The 24,632-nt window shown below is 38.6% G+C and overlaps 1 protein-coding gene across 1 annotated transcript in view; it reads right to left on the reverse strand.

Annotated features, from left to right (window-relative positions):
• sdc2 (syndecan 2) overlaps positions 1 to 19,288 on the reverse strand; it is an 89,151-nt gene extending 69,863 nt beyond the window's left edge. Inside the window, exons 1-2 of the mRNA XM_043688013.1 lie at positions 19,127 to 19,288; positions 18,715 to 18,991 (exon numbers count right to left, since the gene is read on the reverse strand). Of these exons, the coding sequence (XP_043543948.1) occupies positions 18,715 to 18,991; positions 19,127 to 19,257 (408 nt within the window). The 5' untranslated portion in view covers positions 19,258 to 19,288. The remainder of the gene's footprint in view (positions 1 to 18,714; positions 18,992 to 19,126) is intronic.
• Positions 19,289 to 24,632: the final 5,344 nt, after the last annotated feature.

Here is a 24,632-nt window from a genome sequence, read left to right on the forward strand (position 1 = left end):
CCAAATTGTCCATGCTGACCAGATATCCCAATCTGACATAATTCTATTTGCCAGCATTTGGCCCGTATCCCTCCAACCCCTTCCTATTCATATAGCCATCAAGATGCCTTTTAAAATGTTGTAATTGGACCAGCCTCCATCACTTCTTCTGAAGCTCATTCTATACATGCACCACACTCTGCGTGAAAAAGTTACCCCTCAGGTCCTTTTTAAATCTTGCCTCTCTCACCTTAAATATATGCCCTCTAGTTTTGGACTCCACCACACCAAGAAAAAGATGCTGGCTATTCACCCTATCCATGCCCCTTATGATTTTATAACCCTCTATGGTCACCACTCAGCCTCCAAGGCTCGAGGGAACAAAAAAGTCCCAGCCTATTCAGCCTCTCCAGTCCCAGCAACATTCTTGCAAAGCTTTTCTGCACCTCTCAAATCTAGCATTTTCCTTATAGAAGGACAATCTAAACTCAGTGTTCTGACCAATGAAGGCAAACATGTCAAATGCCTTCTTCACCACCCTGTCTGTGAGTCCACTTTCACGGAACTATGTACCTGTAGTCCTACCTTACCAGTGTGTCACTTTTCTCTCCTGGACTTCTGACCTGATGGTTCAGAAATGCTGGGCTTTTATGCCACCTGTGTTTATAAAAACATGCAATTTCAACAGTATTGTGTACAGTGCTGAGCGACATACTATAGGAAGGATGTGAGTGTATTGGAGAGAGTGCAGAAGAGGTTATGAGAATGATTTCAATGATGAGATTCATCAGTTATGAGGGAAGATGGAGAAGAGGGACTGTTTTCATTGAGACGTGAAGGCTAAGCTGAGATTTGACAAAAAAATTTCAAATTAACGAGTAGTGGATAGGAAAAAGCTGTTCCCGCTCTCTCAAGTGGACTGAGAACCAGATGACACAGCTCAAAGTGTTTTACAGAAGAAGCAAACATTAGGGTGAGGGAGGCCAAGAAATATTTCACACAGCAAGTAGTTACAGTCTGGAGTGCAGTGCCAGGAAATGTGATGGAGGCAGTTCAACTGAGGCATTAAGGAAGGTGTTGGATGGTTATTCAAGGAGATATAACTACCCAATGTGCAATGATATAGGGAAAGGGCAGTAGAATGGCACGAAGTTAAAATGTTCAGAAGACCAATGCATATAGAGGGGCTGAATGGCCTCCTTTCGCATTTTCCCTATTCTCTGATTCTGACTGCATCAAGGTGATAGGATCATACTTCTCACAGCTATCTTTCTCTTTTGCTGTAACCCCTCTTTTTGTTCTGTGTTTCTCATGATCTTTCTTTTTTCTCCTTTCTGTTCTTTCTCAAACAAGCCAATTTAGGAGGACTGTCCTGAAAAGTGATCGTAGGAGCAATGTATTCCCCAGGGGAAGGATAGACTCAAAAGACAAACCATTGTGTTGTCACCTGCCTCTTAATACCTGATTTTACGCTGAAAACCAAACATCCTACAGTATTTCAAAAGTAATAATATTAAATTCCTTGCCAAACCTTTGAAATGAATACAGCTGGGATAATTTAGATTTTAATCATTGTGACTGATTAACTGGTTAGTTTTTGTTTGGAGATTGGTCCTCAGGAACAGGGAGCAAGTTTATTTCCATAATAATTTGATGACCTAATCTTAGACAGGTTTATTTACCTTTCTTCCTGAACTACAATTTGTTCATCTAATTACTGGCAATTGATGAATAACTACAGACCTCAAAGCTGGTCTATTTGACCTCCAGCATATAAGAGCAAACAGAAGTCAAACGAATCCACTTTCATTTACTATATAGTGGTTAAATTTCCCTCTTCTTTCCATCCATGTAAAAATCTGACTAAAACCCAGCAAGAGATCTAACTGGTATCTTATAGTTCATCATAACCACCTGTTCTTGTAAGACATACCACTATTTATGAAGTTCTAGAATATTTTTGTTTGTATGTTTTATTAACCATGCCCTTTACAGAATTATACTTTAGCAAAAATAACCTTGAATGAAATTAAAAGAAAAACAAAAATGCTAGCGAAAGTTCTGACAAAGATTCACTGGACTTGTAATTCTGATTTCTTCTTATGGATGCTGCAAGACTGCTGAGTTTCGCCAGCAATTTCTGTTTTTGTTCCAGATTGCCAGCATCCCAAGTTCTTTCTTTTATTTTAATGAATTAAAAGAACTTGTGAAGCTTCCAATTTTTAACACATTTTCTTTGGAGATTGTTATGGGTTTTTATACAAGAGTAAAAAATTCAGAATAGGCCTTTGACTAAAATCAGCAGGAAACCTCAGTTCAACAAACCCCACAAGGAACATCATTTTGTGATTCGAGTTGGACAGTATTTAGTGTTTACTGGCAGAACCCCTGACAGAACCTTACTGTCCAGTACTTCAACCTAAAATCTTGCCCTGAAATAGTTTGAGTGAGGCTTGAACCCAAGACCTTCTCTTGCAGGAGCAAGTGACAACACCCAACCAAGACTGACATTTAGGTGAATGCTGTCTAAAAGATACCAACAGCTTTCGATCATAATATTGAATCGAACAGACTTTGAGGAATCAGGTGGTGAATTATTCCCCGCAGGATTCCTAGTCACTGACCAGCTCTTGTTGCCACTATTTTGATACGGTTGGACCATATTACCATCAGCAATGGTAATGCCACTTAATGTCAAGTGGCAATGGTTATGTTGCAGATTGTGAATGCTTGGCACTGGTGTGGAGCAAATGCTGTTTGACACTTGTCAGTTTAACCCAATATTGGTCCATGGCTGTTTCAGTATCTGAGAAATCACGAATGGTACTGAACATTACATAGTGAACATCCCACTTCTGGCTTTTATCCGAAAGGTCCTTGAGCTCAAATGACTGACCTCCAAAAACCACAAGCATCTTCCTTTGTACTAGGTTTGTCTCCAATCAGTAGAGAGTCAAATGTTGTCTTCAAGTTAATGGATGCAAGGAGACTTCTTTGCGTTGTTCAACATTTCTCTTGCATCGATCAACAAAGGTAGCCCTTGCATATCAACACAAGTCCTACTATATAAACCAGTTGATGACATCATGCTCCCATACTGCTGACAGAATTGGAATGTTTACCAGCAACACAGAGGTCTGCAGAAATACCATCAGCAATGTCTCTGCTGCAACCTCTTACTTCAATGGGAGGACTGATGACAAAAGCTATAGTCTTCATAGCTCGGAGTATTCAAGCAAAACTCCTACAAAACCAACAATGAACTGGACACAGGTCTTCATAGATAGAAAATGTCTCCTCTGTCAGATCTGATTTTCTGAACTCTCAAATGGCCATGAGCACCATGAACATTCATAACTTTGAGGAATCTAGTACCAGTTATTCAACAGAGCAACTTGTCCATCAAGTTGGATCAAGCTTCATGTTCCAACACCTTCATGACGAATCAGAAAAGCAGAGAAAAGGGAGACAGATGCTATAACCTAAATCCCACTCTGATAGATATAGCACCTCCCGTGCGCTCAACGATATATGGGTCAAGAATCAAGGACAAAGAGTTCTCATCTTATTGAAACCAATCTTTAATAAGCACACATTTTATAAACTACAGTGAACCCTTTCTGAGGGGGTGCAATTTCTGATGTCACAAACAGATTATTGCAGTAGAGCGAGCTCACTCTTGAATCCTTATTTTGTACAAAGAAGCCAAGTTTATTTTAAGATTTTAGTACAAGATATTTAAAATCATCTTTTGCAAATGATAATCTGGAGTTCTTACTTTTCTCACATTTGTCAGATGTCTTGTCCTCATTTTCTAGAGCTCTTCCTTAATGCTTCTACTTCATATTGAGATTTTAAAATCATTTCCTGAAAACCTACCTTGTGACCATGATTTTGGACAACTCTCCTAGTTCCCCATTTCCACTTTGTGTTTTGCTCTTACATGAAGGACGTTAGAAATTTCTACACCATGAACGCTGACAATCAACCAAATCTAAAATTCAAACCAAGTAGCTTAAACTCTAGGTTATCCTTTCCTGCAGTAACATGCTGGTTTTGAAAACCCAAGATTAGTCTCATGTGGCAGTACTTCATAAATTGCTATCTTCAACCTCAGTGCTGTTTTACAAGTACTTATATCTCAACTAATAGGAAACCTGAATCGCCAATGTTAAAGGAAGAATATATCAGTAGTTTAATATTCACGTGGAAGCAAAGAGATCAGGAACTTTATGGGTTATAAACTGCTTTGGGATCTCCTTGTATCATAATAAGGTGCTATTTGCAGTAATTGGTATCTTTCCTCCTGATTAGAACCTTTCAAACCAGGCTGGCATTTAAGACTGTGTAGTCACTCAATCTGCAGTCAACATGCCCAGGCTAATATGGTCATGTCATGTCTCCTGTCAGTCACACTCCAATTCATGTGAAAATCAGAAGGGCTCTGTCTGTTTCAGCAAGAATGGACTTCCTGTTTGTTTTGGCATTAATGTTCATTGAGAGAAGTCCCTTGTGAACCTTCTTGATCAAAATAGCCATAATATTCAATGCACTTTTTTGTAGCAGAGATAGAATTAAAAGAGGAAGTGAAGAAAGCTAATGCAAGGTCATTTACACATCTGCAAGCTATTTTCTGCAACCATTGATCAATGCTAACTAGGAATTGTGTGACTCCATCAGTACAATTTTCCCACAATTATAACTGGCCACTTAAGACCAATTTTTTTTAAATTTTCCTATCCCAAGAAAGGTCAAGATGTACAATCGAGGAACTGAAAATAATATAAAGATTTCCAAGCATTTCCTTTTGTTGAGGTGGGGGGTAGAGGCTGAGGCAGAGGGGGATAAGGGGCAAACACAGGATAAAATATTTTATACTCAAAACCCAGTCTACAAACAAAGGTTTAATTCAATTAGGCAAAAGACTACTCAGAGAATGCATGGCAGAGTTCAGGTGTGCCTTTTCCTGCCAAAATTAGTTTCCAAAAGCAGAATTCTCTCTTATGAACTAAAACAAGAAATATAAATTGCACCCAGTTCTAGAAGCAGCTGGGTAACAAGTCCTTTTATTATCACTGTTGAGAGAAGCCCCTTGTGAACCTTATGATCAGTCTTATTTTGCAGAAATTGTTTGTCTTGTCCAGTGGATAACTCTGTTTATCTAGGCATGTTTGAATGTACAGACCTCTCTCATAAATGGTTAAAATGTAACCATTAGTACATAGATCTCAAAAATTCTTCCATTTGCTATGTTAGATTGAACTCAAGTAGATCCAATTCCATGATAGAATTCCAGGGTATATTGCCTGGAAGACAAAGGAAAGACAAAATTCATGAACTCCTGGATAACAGAGGAAAGTTACTTTTAAAAAAGTGCACTTATGCCAAGGGTCAGATAGAAAACAAACTGAGAACCAACCTGAAAACAGAAGATTCAAGGGAAGAAAGAAGGCAACTATGAGAACCTAAAGAGGGATTATGAAAAAAAGACTGGCAGCTAGTGTAAATGGAAATGCCAAAGTCTTCTATAAGCACAATAATTGTAAAGGCTGCATGTGCTGACACCAGCTCAAAACATACTGTGCACTGCTTTAAATCACACATACGCATTTAAACAGTTTAGGGGAATGCAGCCCAAGACCCAAAATAGAGGGGGTTCAGAAGCTGTCAGTTGATAAGACATCCAGACTAGATGAGGTGTGTCCAAGAATGTTGAAGAAAGAATTGCAGAGCCGTTAGCAATTACCTTTCAATCTTTCGTGGATTACAAGTTGGTGCTAGAGGATTTAAAAATTTCAAACATTACAACCTTTTTTTGAGCAAAGACATAAAGATTGGTCCAGCAATTACAGATCAATCATTTAACTTTGGTAGTGGGAAAACTTCTATAAACAATTAGTTAGGATAGAATTAATTGTCACATGGAAAAGGGACAGCTGATTCAGAACAGACAGCATGGATTTGTTATGCGGGTAAAAAAAAAAGTCATGTCTAACTAAACAACGAAGTATTTTTTAAAAAAGGGAAAAAAAGTTACAGGGAAGATTGAGGAGGTTAAAACTGTCGACGTGGTGTTCATAGACGTTCAAAAGGCCTAGGATACAGAGCAATAGAACAGACTCATGGGGAAGTGATAATCATGGAATAAGGAGACAAAAGCAGTGTGGAATGGGAAACAGAAATGGTATCGTACATACTTTCTGAGCTGGAACAAAGTTTGTAGAGGAATTTCCCAGGCGACAATATTGGGACCCTTGCTTTATTTCTAATATAGAAATGATCTAGATCTTGATATACAGTGTACAATTTCAAAGGTTTCAGACAACACACTTGTAAGTACTGTAAACTATGAGGAAGACAGTATAGAACTTCAAAAGAGCACTGACATATTGGAGGAGTGGGTGGATAGATGGCAAATGAAGTTCAAAGGAGAAATGTGAGAGATACACTTGGGAACAAAGAACATGGAGAGACAGAATAGAATGGTACTCTTTCCTTTAAAGCATGTGCAGGAGCAGAAGGACCTGGGAGTATATAACTCAAATGTGGCAGAACAAGTAGGCACAGCTGTTAAATGCTCTAAGCTCCGTAAATAGGGTAACAGAATACTGGAGCAGAGAAATAATGAACCTAATATATATCAGTGGTTGATCGCAGATAGAGTATGGTCTACAGCCCTGGGTTCCACATTATTGGATGGATATACCAGACAGAATGCAGAACAAGTTTGTAAGAATGATTATACGGATGAGATACTTTGGTTTCAAGGAAAGACTGAAAACATTGGGATTGCTCCCCTTGGCATCAGAAGGCCAAGAGTAAATTTGATAGTCATTTTCAAAACCATGCCAGTTATGACTGGGTAGATAGGGAAAAACTGTTCCAGCTTATAAAATGAACCAAGAATTAAAAGGATAGAGTTTTAAGAGACAACTGCAAGGAAAGAAAGTGAGGTCAGAGATGGCATTTGAGTTTAAATCCTGCGAGCACCAGACACGTTGTATCACATTATCTCCTCCTGCATCACAATGATTCATATCAAAACAGATATGACAGATCACAGAATTTCAATTCTTCAGAATGTAAAAATCAAAGCAAAGCAATCTGTGATACCTTCCTCCAAGAAATCCTACTCTGTGATGGGCAGAATCTGGTAGGATCCTATTCTGGCATTATATGTAAAATTTAATGGTGTTAATATTAATTTATACAAAACGTAATTTACAATATAAATGCACATTTACATTACTCAAATTGAATTGTGAACTCTGAACTGAAACATAAGATCATTGCTGGTAAGAATTCAATCATGGAAGTGGCTTTCAGAAAAAAAATCCTTCACCCCCAAGAAATGAATGACTTCTGGACCAGCTTTATAAAGCATTTAGGAAATGGTGAATTAATGCCTTGGGGAAAATAATCTCTCCCAAGCTTGGATAACTCGGGTTAAATTTCCAAAAATGCATAAAGTACATAAACAATGAGTAAAATATTCATGGAATATATAATTGAAAAGGAGTGTTCAAAATTAATGACCCAAAAATCACTGTGGGGGAGCAAATTTTTCAGAGCTGGCAAAATATATTCCCAGCCCATGAAGCTAAGCAGCGAAGATAATATCATTTACATTATGAATACAGACGTACTGAGTTTAATAGACTAAATATGGTAAACCAGTCAAGGCCAATTTGATTATTTTGGGGTTACAAAGCCTATGATATCAAAGAACAATTTCAGAATTTTCCACAAAGAACATTGAATTAGCAACATGGAAGCAAGAGTAATTCATTTAGCTCAAGGTACCCATCCCTTATAGACCATGGCTTGTCATGTAGCTCAATCCCATCTTTCTTGGATTGCCTATTTCCAGCAAAGCTATTTCTAAAGATGAAATCAATTTCTATCATGTACTTAATGACTAAACGTCCATTGCTCTTTGATGCAGAGGATTCCAGAGACTCACTACCCTGATTAAAGAAATTCCTTCTCATCTCAGTCCTAAATACTTTGTCCCTTCTTCCGAGTCTGTGTCCCCTGGTTGTAGACTATCCACCCAAGGAAAACATCCTTCCTGTATAAGCATTTTCTAAACTTTCATCAGGTATTATCTCCAAAAGATCAGGTGGTAAGCGACTTGTGGAAAAGATATGGATTGACTGGTCTTGCACACTATATTCAACGTAAGAGTCCTCTTTACACCCTGAAAGGCATGATTTATTTGGGTGACTACTACTGAAACAATTGGCCCCCAAGTGGCTTGCTATTTGTCTCAAAAGATTAATGCAGTGATTAAAGAAAAGTTGTAATTGCCTTTTCAGAGCAATCAACAATGGATAATGTATGAATGCAACATTAATACACTGAGAATAAAATAAATACAGCACAGCTAAAATAAACTTAATTATTAAACATTAAACCAACTGCAGCAACTGTTACAGCTTTTAACAATTCTCCCTAACTTAATTCAACTAATGAGACAAATAGATTTGTTGTACCATAATACGGCTTTAGACAGACAGGCAAAATTGACACAAAAACTGACTTCAGTCGCACTTCTAAAAGAAATTTATAATATTTTCTGCAAAATGACCCAAGTGTACAAGCAGACAAAAGTAGAAACTGATCTTGAATTTGTACCCTTTGTTATAAAACCCTCCAGAAATATGTCAATTTGTCTCACGTCTATCATGAAATAGAATAGAATAGTAATTTATTGTCACTTATATTTTTACAAAAGGTAGTGAGAAATGTTAAAGTCACTATACTCTGTGCTATAATAATAACAGAAATCATACTAAAAAAAAATTAAGACAGTCTATCTTTGTTCAATTCACGACTCATGGGTTCCAAGGTTGTTTATATGTTTAGATTACAAGAGCAGCGATATAGTCTTTGATCGCAGAATTATTAATGGTAAATGTTTGATCAAAGGCAGTAATATCTTTCCCCACAAGGTTCAACACCATTAGGCTCTCAGTTTGTCTGTGGATTTCAAAGACACTGTTTTAATGTCAATATGTAGCCATTGTGAAAAATTCGATCAAAATTCATGTTATGCATACAAAACTGCATTATGAAAATGAAAGAAAGATTTTTGTGTTGGGTAATTTCTAAAGCTATTTATAAAAGGATTTTTAATACTTCAATCCCATTGTTTTAAACTGTATATTATTAATATATATTAGCATGAATTAATTCAATCAGATGCATTTCCTAGTATTCTTGGTTTTTAATCTGGTATTTTCAATCTTTCACAGGAGTAAAGAGAATGTGGTGTGCACATTCCATGGCTTCCAGTAGCTGATATTCTAATAAAAGGATCATTGTTAATCCTCGACATACCATCTCAGACATATTTACTGGTGCAAGGTTTGGTTTATACAAGGCACTGTCTGCTTGCAGAAATTGCCTTCATTGGCCAGACTGGGAAAAAAGAGCAAATTTCCTTGCCTCAAGTGTTAGGGATAAAGCCTCAACTGCAACAATCTCAGCATCTAACAACAACAACAATTTATATATGCATACAAAGAAAGTTATTCACGTGGTTAAAAAACATCAAGCAAATAGTTCACTTCCTCTCAAAATAAATATAAATATACAATGGCATGATAGAAAAGCACAGAATGAGAAGCAAATGAAATTAGTTCACAGATAATGTTGGCCCTCAAGCACTGATTCTGTTGGCACTATAACGTTCCCCCAAGGTCCACACAAGACTAATCTGTATTTCTACCATGCAAACTTGATCTCGTCTTTCCAAGATTCGCGTGCCAAATCTTTTTGGATTACTTTGATCTCAAGTCAAGGTTGAATTATCAGTTCTCTTGAGAATATTTCTTTTGAGTAAACTGGCAACACACTAGAAGGTACAGAGTTACTTGACAGCTTCCCAAACAAATCTGGCATTCCTTTAACATTTTACCATTAAAATCCCATTCTTTAGCACAACATACAACTTGCAAACAACTCCAGGCAGGACAATTCTCAAAAAAGTCTAACTTACCTAGCTACTTTTCAGAGATAAAATCCTAATTTAATCAAACAATTTTCTATTTATGTTTTAATACTGAAACTGCAGATTAAGAAAAACAAATTTTAATGATTGGAAATTCTTCAGAGTAAATCATTGTCCACATCCAATATTGTACTATATATATATTAATTTAATACGAGAGGATCTGTTTCATTAAAAATGTTCATTACTCCTGAGTATTTTTAATACTAAGGCATCAGTTATAACATAAAACCTTGCTGCTTTAGTTATTGGATCATCCAAATCAAAATGGTACTGTCAAAACTATCCAAAGTTAAAAAAGTTACATTCAAATCCTTTAATTTCAATAAAAAGACTACACCGTATGAAGGTATGGTTTTGAAAGGGTTAATTCTGGACATTGCATTAGACTCCAACCAATCCGATGATGTTAAACTGTCTTTGCTGGAAAATTCGAATGTCCAGCTCAAGATTCCTTTTAGGGTCAGGCACGTCAGCTTGACTCCTGACACATCTTCACAATAATGCCAAATTAAACAATATAACATGTAGCTATTGCTGTCATGTAATAAAGTACATCTTGTTGTTAAGACAAATGCCACTAATGTATCAGGCTCTACCCAAGCAAACCAAAAAGGGCCCTTAGATTCAGTAAAGAAACAGTTAGTGACAGCACCTAATAGCTACTAACTTTTGACAAAGAAAGAGGCTCTTGTAGTGCAGTGGTGTCTCTATCTGAACCAGGAGGTGTGGGTTCAAGTCCTACCTGTGTCACAGGTGTGTAATAACATTTCTGAACAGATTGATTTGAAAATATTTTGATAGAAAAACCAATTACATGTAATAGTGTATTCAACCTAAAATTGAAGATACCAGAACTTGCCATGTAAAAGCACAATTACAAGGAAAAATCAAGAAGTTAAGAAATGACATTGACCGGATGTGCGCACATAATAGGAAAGCAACAGGTAAAGAAATAATGAAATGTATATTCCATCTCTGACATAGGTGGAGTGCAAAGTCCCAAATATAGCAGAGGCAGGAATGGACTCCAGATAATTCAGCTCTGAAAGGCTTGAACTATTATACCCATACATCAAGTTCAAAAAGTTCTCTTTGGAATAACTCCCACTTGATGAGCAGAATTGTCCAAAATGGTACACTTACTCCCTTGGAATGATCCATGTATATTTTTCTGAATTCTCAAGTGTTGGAGTGTTTTTAAATTGAAGGTGGGGCATCCAAACCAGCTCAATACATTGCAATTATAGCTTACTGAAACAAACCTCTTATAAACCAAAGTGAAAATGTACAAAATATAATCAATGTAACCAAATTAACTATGTGGTCAGATCCCGGAATAGTATTTATCCCACTATAATTCTACTATTTCAAACATTGCATAATGTGAGGATTCAAATGAATCTTCATAACCTTGCTGCTTAATAGATAATCAAAGAGCTCCAGTTTTTCTTCATAAGTATATCTTCCACAGAAAGTAATAAGGTTCTCCCATATTTTGTAACCAACTAAATTAGATTCAGACCTTTTTCTATCTCAACTCTTACTTGTCATCTAAATCAACCCTAGACATTAAATGGAGACATGATTTAATTGAAGACATGCGACCTAAATATTCTGAGTTGCAAAATCACTATTCAATTAGTCAAATTTATATAAGTTTGTCTTTGGAAAGTCCATAATAAGAGCATAGTAAAGATACCCGTACTGAACTGTCCTAGAGAGCACATCTAACATTTCATTTTCTGGCAAATCCAAGATGAAAAATGAGAAGCAAAGAAGAAAATAACTGATCCCCACCACAATCCCTTACCTTCCTACCCAGCCCTCAACTTTGAAGTTGTTAATGATAGGAATGACATCAAAGTTAATACTTTTGTGGCCGTGCCTCTAACAGTAAGCACTTTCGTTGATTTTGATGTCTTCCCAGAGAATTTCTCAATTAAATTAGGATGACCACGTTTAAACTGAAGTTCTGTGAAACCTGACTATTTCTGGAAATATTTGTTGTTTTTTGGGGAGTATCCAGACCAAAAAAGAAATCAAAATGAGTGCACTGACTTCCAAGATTCAATATTTCAAATAAAAGTTAGATTGACTTGTGAATTGACATATTTATCCATGGATAAATGTTCGACAGAAATTAGTTGTTCACTCAAGTGAGCAACAGTTTAAGAAAAATGCTGGCCAAGAAGGGCCAGTTGTAAAAGTATGTTTTTGCTCAATGTGGTTAGACAGTCCTTGAAGCCCATGTACACATACCACGTGTTCTCGCAAGCATTTTCTTCTCAACATCACCTCATCATCACATTTTTGGGGGTAGGACTGATGACAGGTGTTCAGTTCTATCCAAAATTGTTCTATCAATGGAATTAACAATCTTAATCTACTCCTCCTCTGATTTACAAGGGCTGCAGTGTAGAACTCACGCATATATTTCAGCAACTCACTAAGAGAATTTTGACAGCACTGCTCATCTACCACCAGCATCACCAAGGACAGGTGCATCAACATCAAACAGCACATTATCACTTTCAATGTCCTGCGTTTCAGACACATATTGGCATTCTATTGGTTGCTGGATCAAATTTCCTGGAAGTTCTAATATCTTGATGAAAGTACCTTCAGGATAGGACTGCAATTATTTAAGGAAAAATAACAGCATTTTCCCCAAATGACTTTGGATGGACATGGTGTCTTAATAGTTAGTACTACTACTTCACAAGACCAGGGACCTGGGTTCAATTCCACCCTTGGGCAACTGTCTGCATGTACTTTACATATTCTGTATCTACATGGATTTTCTCCAGATGTTCTGATCAAAAATGTGCAAGTTAGGTGGATTGACTATTGTAAACTCAGGGTTACAGGGATAAAGGTCAGGATGGTTATGGGTGGGATGGTCTTCAGATAGGAGGGGTGGACTCAATGGGCCAAATGGCCTGCTTTCATACTGTAGGGATCTATGACTGTAGAAAAGTAGCTTTGCCTATACACCCAAAAAAAATCTTTCCCTTTCTTTGTTTTATTTGCATTTATGCTAACTAACTCTTAAATTCAAAAATTCAGTTCAGCTGGCAATATGAACTTCAGAGTTTGAGAGAAGATTTGTAGCTCGGGTGCTCGTTGTTGTGGTTCTGTTCGCCGAGCTGGGAATTTGTGTTGCAGACGTTTTGTCCCCTGTCTAGGTGACATCCTCAGTGCTTGGGAGCCTCCTGTGAAGCGCTTCTGTGATCTTTCCTCCGGCATTTATAGTGGTTTGTCCCTGCCGCTTCCAGTTGTCAGTTTCAGCTGTCCGTTGCAGTGGCCGGTATATTAGGTCCAGGTTGATGTCACATCGACCTGGACCTGGAGGAAACATCACAGAAGAGCTTCACAGGAGGCTCCCAAGCACTGAGGATGTCACCTAGACAGGGGACAAAACGTCTGCAACACAAATTCCCAGCTCGGCGAACAGAACCACAACAATGAACTTCAGAGATTAATTTCAACACACAGCAGTTGTAAAAAAAAAGGTTAATTGCAGCTGATTTTTTAAATTTCATGCTGCTGAAAGATGCTGCATATTACAGCAAGGAAAACAAAATATCAAATTCTAAAATAAAAAGCACAAAATCAAAATTAATTTTCCAGTGCTGCATTTTTAAAATTAACATAATTGCATGTAAATTTATTGACTGAAATTAAATCTACAAAGTTCAGTGATTGTCATTTCATATATCACAGAGGCATTGGATTATTTGCTTTAAAATATAAGCTGTAAAGGAATTACAGAAAATCTTTCCTTTCATATTGTCCCACATCCTCAAATGGTTTAGTTTCACCAAATGTGGACATTTGGTGAATGGTTCAATTTTTTCAAAAACAAAAATGTTTTTTAAAAGGATAGAAAGGTTTAAATAGATAAGCTCTCCATAAAAATGATTTCCTCGTGGTATATTGAATGAAATGAATCTAATAAAAGACAGTAGTATTGACTGATGCCTGGATGGGTGCTCTTCCAGCACCACTGATCCAGAATCTGGTTTCCAGCATCTGCAGTTATTGTTTTTACCTTGATGCCTGGATGGGTGTCATGTTGTAGAATGTACTCTGTTGTTGTCCTGCCTGACTCAAGTTCCAACTTCAAGTTTACAGAGCACGAAACAAAAATCAAAGCTGCTACTCCAGTGCAGTATCGGGAGTGCTGCACTGCCAGAGATGCCACAGGTAAAACAATCGACAGGACCATTGTGAAGAAGAGCAAGGGAATTAACCCTGATGTTTTGGGCAATATTTACCCTCAAACACCAGTTTTTCTGATCTTTATCACATTGTTGTTTGAGAGACACTTGAGCGCTCATATTGGCTGCTGCAATTGTACTACATTGCAACAGGAGATTACATTTCAAAAGGTACATAGTAAGGCAAATGGAAATTTGGCCTTTATTTCAAAGGGAATGCAGTAAAAAAACAGTGGTGTTGTTAAAAGTATACAAGTCACCAGTCAAGACCACAGCTGACATACTGTAAACAGTTGTGGGCCCTTTCAAAAATGAAAGATATACTAGCATTGGAAACAGTCCAGAGAAGTTTTACTCAGCCGATACTGGTCAGTAGAGGGACTGTTTTGTGAGGAGAGGTTGAGTGGTTCAGGCTTGTACTCATTGGAAAATAGAAGAATGGAAGACAACCTTATTGAAACATAGAAGATTCTTAAAAGGATTGGATAGGGCAGAGGAGGCAAAGTTATTTTTCCTCAAGGGTGACCCTAGGACCAGAAGGCATAGTCTTAGAATAAGCAGTCAGACCTTTATGATAGAGATGAGGAGGAATTTTTCTCTCAGAGGATAGTGAATCTGTGGAATGCTTCACCACTGAAAGCTGCTGAGGCTGGATCATCAGGTATATTCACAGCTGAGATAGCTGCTTTTGATAAGAGAATCAAGTGTTATGGGGAAAGGCAGGAAACTGAAGTTGAGTATTATGAAATCAACTGTAATCTCAGTGAATGGTAGAGCAGAATTGATGAGCTGAATGACCGAAGTCCACTATGTATAGTCTTATGAAACATGCTTCAAATATCTAGCAGCCTTGAAAAAGAGCTATATTAATGTAAGTCTTTTCCCCGCATTTCATTAGGGATTTTCACCCCCTTAAGTTTACTTTCTCAATTAAAAGAGGCTCATGCAGGGGACAAAACAAACAATAAGCAGCAGAAAAAAAAATGAGAATATTGTATTTCTAAACTTCATTTGAAACAGAAATATTCCCAAGCATGAATTCAGAGATTTAATTTTTTTTTTAAAATGCAAGTTACTTGAGTATCTTCCCTTCAGTAAATTCAAATCAGTGAATCTTTTGAGTATTCACTTTATTAGTTCAAACATCTGTCTTAACCATACTTGAAAGTTTCACTTTTCACCACCATCTCAAAAGATGCAGATCTTAAATCAAGATTTCCCCCAAAAGGCTAAATTTGATGTAGGCATTTGACAGATATACAAACCAAAGCCACGTTTGAAAGACTTTCCAAAAATCAAGCCTTGGGAAATCTATACTCAAAGTTTACTTGCCTAATACAGATCCTCCCGAGAGAGACTTCCCCCACACAGTCTTGAAAATCAAGACACAGATCAACAAGTTGAGACTTCAGGATTGGTTACTGCTCAATTAATAAGTTAAAATGCTCAATTTATGCGCCATTTGTTCAGAGGCCAGCCTTGGGACATCCAAGTCGGAAAACTCCTGCTCCTGAGTTCCATCAGTGAATCAAACCGCTTGATCAGTTCCTTTGGCTGCAGGGGATCTACTTGTTTCAAGATTACTAAATTGGACACAAAGGACTGCCTTGATTCCAACTGTCCCTGCCAGATTATGCCATTTTGAGATACCTATATGCCCAAGATGCTCACTTACCAATAGACATTAATTGGCCAGAAAACTGACGTGTAGATTTGAGACTTCAATATGTAACATGATGAGCTTCTACCAAGTAGCACATCAGCAATGCAAGATGCACATGTTAACTAGTATTGCTTTCCTCACCCACTTGTACATGAATCACAGCACATTCAATGGCAGTTCCACAGTTCTAAGTGCAGAGGTTGAACACCAGTTGCTTGTCTTTTTGCACTCCAATGTTGGTAAACTTCACAAACCGGATACAGATTTACTACTTTTGTATTTGGTCTTCAAGTGATGCATTCCAGCATTATCAAGTCACAACTTCCCTATTAGTTACAAGCTGGAAATACTCAGCTGAAGTATGGAACATCAGAAACAGGAGTAGACCATTCAGCCCTTCAGTGAGATCCTAGCAGATCTGTTACTTGCAACACTCTTTTCCTGCTCTACCTCTGTATCCATTAATGTTTTTAATATGTAGAAATCTATCAAACCCTCAGTCTTGACCATATTCGGTAATTCAATGTCCACAGCTCTCTCGGCCAAAAAATTCTCATTTCAGAGCTAATTACTCATGACCTGAAACTATTATCCCCTGGTTCTAGATCTTCCAACTAGTTAAACAGGGATGCACTAAGAACACGTGTAATGCAAAGTAGACAGACACAAGACATGATACAGAAAATCTGTCTAAGAAGAAATTTTACACAAGTATATTACCATTTCTGCCAAAAACCCTCAGCAATTTTGTACTAAAATTGTGTCAGACAGAATGCTAGCAGTATTCAAGACAGGTTCAGTCTGATTTGTAACTTGATCAATTTCTGGTGGTCATTCACATTTATTAGAAATTAATTCAGATTTTTTTTCTGCTTTATATTAAATTTACGGCAGAGTTCCCGTGGAAAATACATTTATCAGTCAGAACATAAATACATTTACTTCATTCAAAACAAAGTTTTAGGATATTTTTAAACTTTTACATTTAAAAATATTTATCTTACAAGAAGAGGTAGTAATTTTTAAGCAAGTGGAAAAATTATAATTGAAAATTCTTGTGCTATTTCTTAGTGAAAATTACTAAGTGGTAGTACTTATTCAAAGGAAGTCTACAAAGATAAACTGCACTCCTCTACTTTCTAGAATGTGCTGGAAAGATCAAATATATTTTACAGGAATTTTGTTACAAACCATGTTTTAGGAATGTCATACAGTTTTCAAAAATAATAAATTACTGGGCATAGCAATGTTCCCAACACAGTAAAGGTGATATAGGGGTGAATGAGTCAAATGGCCTTTTCTTGTTCAAGTTCCTTCAGTTTTTATGAAATATTTTCAAAGTAGTATATAATATGATCTCTAGTAAACTACAAAACTGAATGGATAATAACGCTACAGTAGTTCAGCACAGTTCTTATTCAGAGATAAAAGACAGAAATCAATTTCATTTAGTGGAATGATTTATATTTAAAGGAGTAACGGGTTCTTCAGTGTCTTTCGAATTATGCAGTTACTGGAATAGCCTGCTGCACAAATTATATTTAGAAGCCGCCAGACTGGCTGACAAATATTCACACTGCGGCAGGTCTATTCTTCGGTGAGCTATGCATAGTTAAATTGTTATTCACGGATCAAAAACAGTTGTTACTGAGAACATCCATGTCAAATATTTTATTTTCCTGTGCAGAAGATACTCAATGCAGGATAGAAATGTTTTTAGTGTTTAAATTTTAAATTTGAACTTCAGGTAATTGTACATATTCCGTTTAGTCGATCTTTGTAATTCTTAGTCGGCAACGTTGAATTTTCCTCTATTCAAAGAGCTTTAAGTCATGCAGAGAGAGCCTAACGCATAACTGAACAATATCCTACACAATGCAGAAAATTACTGACGCAACAACTTGGTTGCAGCAAGTTAACATTTGTGGTGTTGTACATTCCGACAGTCCTGTATTTTAGATAAAACTAGGCGCTAAGAAACCTCAGACGCCATCTAAAGGCTTTGCACAGCAGTCCCAAAAACAGAGCCCACCTGCACTTCCACACACACACACACACACACAGAGACAGCAACTTTGTGCCCAAGTTGTCTCCAGCCCCCACCAAGCTCTCCTTACTTCCGGAGCTCATTACACGCTTCGCTCCTCTTAACAGGTTAGCCTGTGCCTTGATCCTTTCAGTCGGCGACCAGGGGAATTAATTTGATGCAATCTGCTTTCCACAGCCTCAGGCGAAACTACTTCTGTCCTCCCGTTGTACAGGGGGATTACAGGATGTAACATTCCCTCATGTACTATATACAGCGCTCTCTAAAAGACTCGCCATACTTTCCTATATCGATCCCTTTATTTGGTTCCAATTCACCCAATCGGGCCATAACCAAAAACAATCTACGGGGTCGGGGAGAGAATAAGGGTCGAAAATTCCGAATACGAGGATAAAGTCTAAACAGGAGGGCAACCCAGACACAGAAAGTTAGTTCATATTCAATCCAAAATGTGATTTATTTTCACACTGGACTTGTAAAGTCTGTTGTCTATCACGACCGCTCAGAAGTTTGAAGCCCGTTTCTTTCAGTAAAGATCGGAAACATGTATGAGGAGAGAGATGAACCGTACCCTTCAGAGAAAGTTACAAAAATGTGCGGTGACGAGTGTCTTCTCTCTCTCACTCACTCACACACAGAGTTATCCCTCGGCGATCCTGCACATCTCCCTCTGACTCCTGCACATCAGGGGGAAGTTCCTCCCCCCCCCCCATCAGCAGCGCGGAGCAGAACGGGCGAGGGGGGGTCTGAAGACTCTGTGTCTGTGTGTGTTTTTAAAAGCACTTACCAGCTCTCCGTGTGCCAGAGTACAGAGTGTGAGGGTCAGGAGCCAGGTGATCTCCATCCTGCAGCCGCTGACCGTTGGGCTCGCGGCACGGGGCGCTCGCGCGTCTCGAATGTCCCGGGGATCACGCCGCGTTCTATGGGCGAAGCCCGGCTTCTCCCGGCCGAGCCTGCAGCCTCGCGAGTCCACAAACTCTCCCGCAAAGAAACCTCCTCCTCCTGGACAGAAATATTCTTCCGCGGACTTTATCCTCGCGCAGTCCACCTCAAATTCTCCCGCCCTAATTCAATGCAATGCAATGCAAATCGTGAGCATGTATCTCAAGTAACAGCGCTTCGATCGGTACAACTGCACGCAGACCGAAGAAACCCACTAAGGCGACGCTTTCTTCTCCAGAGACTGTGGCGCGTCTTACCTAAAGCTCCCGGAGCAACCTCCTCTGAGCCTCGGCAGCTCGATTGAAGTGGGGGAGAGAAAACGCTCATTGAGTGGAGCAGACGCGTGCGCAGCTCGTCTGAACGGGGGCAGCTTGATTTTGCTTGACATGGCCAATGGCGATAAAGCATTGCAGCGCCGCCCAGATAGCGGATCTGGGAGGTGAATCGCAGCCTTGCAGAGTATTTTTTTGTCCAGTCCGTTGCACAAGATGGGTGCTGAATAGATACAGGGGGCACCTAAACTAGCTGCTTAAAAATAGAAATTGCTGGAGAAACTCAGCGGGTATCTGTGGGCAGAAAGCAGAGTTAAACATCTCGGCTCGGGTGACTCTTCCCCAGAACTCTTCAGTGTGAACTCATTTGACTCTGCTTTCTGCCCCACAGATACTGCCAGACCTGCGGAGTTTCTCCAGCATTTTCTGCTGGTGTTTCAGATCTCCAGCATTTTCTTTTTGTGTTTTAGTTCAAAATGGAGTTGCGCACTTCAGGGGGAAGAGGCTGGTGTTTCTTCAGGAGGAGTGACCGACGAAAGGTTGTTCACTGAAGTTTCCCACCTTTCTCTCAATAAAACTAAAATGTTGGTCAAACATTTTTGGTTCATTAAACAGCCTCGTGCGCGTTGTGTTTTCTTTTTTCAGGGGACCCTCTTGTTCAAGTGAAGATTCATTGCCTACAGAAACCAATGGATTTTTTTTTAAAAAAAGAAAAAGTTTTGTGAATCTGACAATATAACTGCACTAAGACTGATTGGGTACTTCTTCCTACAAATTACATTACATTATTACATTACATTACAGTGTGGAAACAGGCCCTTCGGCCCAACAAGTCCACACCGACCCGCCGAAGCGTAACCCACCCATACCCTACATTTACCCCTTACCTAACACTATGGGCAATTTAGTATGGCCAATTCACCTGACCTGCACATCTTTGGACTGTGGGAGGAAACCGGAGCACCCGGAGGAAACCCACGCAGACACATGAATGAACAAATATGAACAAACAACTGCTCCGAGTAGAAAAGTGGAAACAATTTACATTTTGCTTATCTTTTAAACAGATCAGGCACAGACCGATATTCAGATTTCTTGAAAGACTGTACTTCATGTTCGTACATATTTTGAAATATTTTCAAAGGACGTGCGTCAAAAAATAAACTTAATGTCGCAAAATATCGCTACGCATGGCCCGATGTTTGCAACAAATGGCATGGGCTGCGTAAATGTTTATTTTTAGAATTTCACTTTGGGTGAAGTTGCTTCTCTACGACAAATATCATTATTTTTCTGTCGCCCAGAATTGAATTTAAATTCACCATAACTTTATTGTTAATAATTCCTCAAGTATCCCCATCCTCGACATTGGGGGAGCCCAGTATAGCAGTGCAAAAGGTAAAGTTAAAGCATTCACAACTATGTTCAGTCCAGTAGATGATCCATCTCAACCTCCTCTGGTGGTTTGATTTGTTTCCAGTTTTCAGCTGGTTTGATTTACTCCACCCCATGACAGGAAAAGTCTGGAGGCACTAGATACTGCAAAGGCTATTGGCCCTGACAACACTATGGCAATAATATTGAAGACTTGTGCTCCAGAACCTGCCATGTCTGCAGCTGAACAGTTCCAATGCAGCTACATTACTGGCATCTAACCATCAATGCAGAAAATTGCTCCAGTATGTCATTTGCATGAAAAGCAGGCCAAATTCAATTCAATTATGACCGATTAGTCTACCTTTGTCATCTATAAAAGTGATGAAAAGTGTCATCAACAGTGTTATCAGTCAACACTTGCTTAATAATATCTTGCTCACCTCAATGACTCCATGATACATAGTTTGGGTTCCATATGGACCACTCAGCTCCCTGAACTCATTACAGATTAAGTTCAAACATGGACAAAAGAGTTGAATTTCAGAGATGAAATGAGAATGGCAACAAAGCCACATTTGACTAAGTGTGACATTAAGGAGCTCTGGCAAAACTGGAGTCAATGGGAATCAGGAAAACTCTCAGCTGGTCAGAATCATACCTGGCACATAGGAGGTTGGTTGTGATTATTGGAGGTTGGTCATCTCAACTCCAGAACATTTCTGTAGTGATTCCTCAGCGGGCTGTCCTGGACACAATCACCTTATGATGCATCATCAACAACTTCCCCTCTATCATAGGGTCACATTGGGGATGGTGACTGATGATTGAACAATTTTCAGCACCATTCATAACTCCTCACATACCAAAGCAATCCACATCCAAATGAGGCAAGACCTGAACCATATGCAGGTTTGAGCTGATGAGTGGAAAATTTATTTGCATGACACAGGGCCAGGCAATGACCATCTACAGCAACAGAAAATCCAACCATCACCCATTGATATTCAATGGCACTTCCATTACTGAATCCCTACTTTCAAAGTTTTGAGGGTTACTAATGACAAAAAACTAAATTAGACAAGCCATACAAATGCTGTGACTCCAAGTGTAAGTCAGAAACTATGAGTCCTTTGCGTAATTTACCTCCTGACTCCCCAGAACTTGGCACAATCTACAAGGCACAAGTCAAGAAAGTTATGGACTCCTCCCTAGGTGCTTTGTTGAATGCAGCTCCAAAAACATTCAAGAACCTTATCACTATCCAGGACGAAGCAGCTTCCTTGACTGATACCACAACCATGAACAATCGCTACCTCCATTACTGCTGCTAGTGGCAGCAGTATGTACCATCCACAAGGTGCACTGCAGAAACTCACCAAGGCTCCAGAGACAGCACCTTTCAAACCTATGATCACTATCATCTAAAGGATAAGGACAGCAAATACATAGAAACACCAACTGCTGGTTTCTTACTAAGTCATTCCCAGTCTGATTTACTGTTCCTTCAGTGTTGCTGGGTCAAAATCCTAAAAATTTTAAGGAGCATTTTTAGTGAGGAAGGGAGAGTTTTAGAAAAGGAATCCGAGAGATTAGAGCTTCAGCAGCTAATAGTGAGAATGCACTGATCGTTATATTTATGAACTGAGACTACAACAATAGATTTTGTATTTTCGTGATTGGTTCTGATGAAAGTTCTGAAACATTCACCCTGTTTCCCTCTGCACAGATGCCATCATGGTGCTGAGTCTTTCCAGCACTTTCTGCTTTTATTTCAGTTTTCCGACATCGGCAACATATTGTTCTAGTAGTGAAGATGGGCTTTTTATTAGTTATGGCAATATCTACCTGAAACCACTTTATACTCCTAGATATGTGCTTCAGTGCATGATATAATGTAAAGCAGTTTACATTGCTGTTTTCATATCAAACACACAGATGTCTACAGTTTGGACATGTTGTGTAATTCGAATATGCATCTCTAATTGCAAGTAGCACTGCTTTTTACTACTCTAGACAACAAGGTAATATGCAACACTAGCCCAGAGCACTTGATCTATATAACAATAAAACAAGGAAAAATTTGGCATCAGGTATAGCCAAATGACTTACTTTGGAATTTTGCTAATCATGACAGTGGACAAGAAAACTGTTGGAACATAGTACATTCTCCAACATTGCCTTTATAAATGCGAACATTACCAAAACTGTCAATTACAAAATTATCCTAAACAAGAAAGTTATTAAACTAGTTAACTACATCATTTTCAATTTTCTTAATAATTGTCAAACATTTTTCAAAATAGCAGTTAATGCTCAGAAATGATGTAGATTAATTGACTTTGTTCGGAAGCACATACCCAGAAAAATTTCTCAATTCTGGATTTCAGACACTAGGGACTCCAAACTTCATTTTCAGTGAAGGCAAGCCAGTCAGGTAGGTGGCTAGCTGCCACGGTGAATTGCACATGTGTAAATCTCAGGCCACCTCATGAAAATGAGAAAAGCCAATGCCAGGATCACGGTGGGACTTAGAATTTTCGAGAGGTCCTCTGTTATGGCAAAAATTTTGACCATTCTGGATTCTATGGCAGGAGATACAAGATAATAATTCCATTGAGAGAAACACAAGATTTAGCTGGTAATTATGAGAACCAATTTGAATCACTCACCATGATTTCTGAGGAAACATGTCTTTGGCTTCTACTTCACCAGAGAAGCAGTAACAATACTGTTGGCAAGATTACTGTTGGCAAGTAATCTTCAATCGACCTTGAACATTACCATGACTATTTACATCTGATAGCTGTATAATGAATACTGTCAGCAGAGGGAATAAACTAATTGACTACACAGAGATTCATAAAACAGGTACCAACTTAGGAGGAGCAACATCTTCATGACTTGCCAGTTGGAAAGAATCCAACCTCTGTCCAAATTTTCACTAAAGAGGGTGAACTGTGGTGTCCTATACACGTTGAAGAATATTGGGGAGTCCTGAAATATTAGTGCAAATTCTTACTTTCTTCTTGTGTGCTGACCCTCAGGTCAAACTCACCAACAGTCATCTCTCTCTTAAAGGAGACTGTAGTCCTAAGATCCTCTCTGACTCTGGAAACTAGAAGACCTTACTAATTTTGATGACATGGGCAAGATAATTAGTATTGATTACTGTATATGATAGCCCACTTCAGGAGAACTATCAGTGCCTCTTATATTCTGGAACAACATATAAGGCATTCCATAGAATGAATGGTTGGCTTTTGATGATCTGTTTAAATTGGGAGTTGATGCATTGTAAGCAGAGGCATGGGACTTCCTTGTGAAACCCAAAGGAGCAGTCTCAACTTCCTGACCCACAAGGGATTCCAAAATAAGACTTTTAAACTTAGTTCTGAGCCTCCTCTGACCAGTGATTTACCTTTCATCATTGATGCATTGCTCAGGCCTTCAACTGACATCGCAAGTTGAGTCCAAATGGCACCATTAGTCCTGATCTGCTTCTTAAAGTAGGACCTAGCTTCCTTCCTGTGAGTGTCTTCCTCAAAACAGCAAGTTACTGTTAGAGCAAGGAAGCAAGGCAGAGTGGGTGATTTCACTTTATTGAGTAGCATTCCTTCCCAATTCTTCGCATTCCCATCTCCACAACATGGTCTGGTTTCTACCAGGCAAGAGCTGTTACAATTGGAGTCCGTATCTCGAGGGTGAGGGGAAGATGTCCACCTGGCCAAAGAGCTGAATGCTGGAATCTTGAAATTTACCTGAGCAAGATGATTAGTATTGATTACTGTATATGATAGCCCACTTCAGGAGAACTATTGGTGCCTCTTATATTCTGGAACAACATATAAGGCATTCCATAGAATGAATGGTTGGCTTTTGATGAATGAATGTTTTCCTTTTCTGTCCTGTTTATGACTGCCAACTGGAGCCCCCATACAGACACAGTAAGATGAGATGCAAAGAAGTCTTTGCTACCAGCAGAATGGTTGTATCTTATGCCTTACATATATTCAAATAGTGTTCTTAGTGTTAGGACCACGATTAAGGATGGTGCAGTCTAGCAAAGCTGAACAACATTGTCATCATATGTGGGATTGAGTGTGCAGCAAGTTCG

This window comes from Chiloscyllium plagiosum, chromosome 4 (genome assembly GCF_004010195.1).
Source record: "Chiloscyllium plagiosum isolate BGI_BamShark_2017 chromosome 4, ASM401019v2, whole genome shotgun sequence".
Classification (NCBI taxonomy): domain Eukaryota; kingdom Metazoa; phylum Chordata; class Chondrichthyes; order Orectolobiformes; family Hemiscylliidae; genus Chiloscyllium; species Chiloscyllium plagiosum.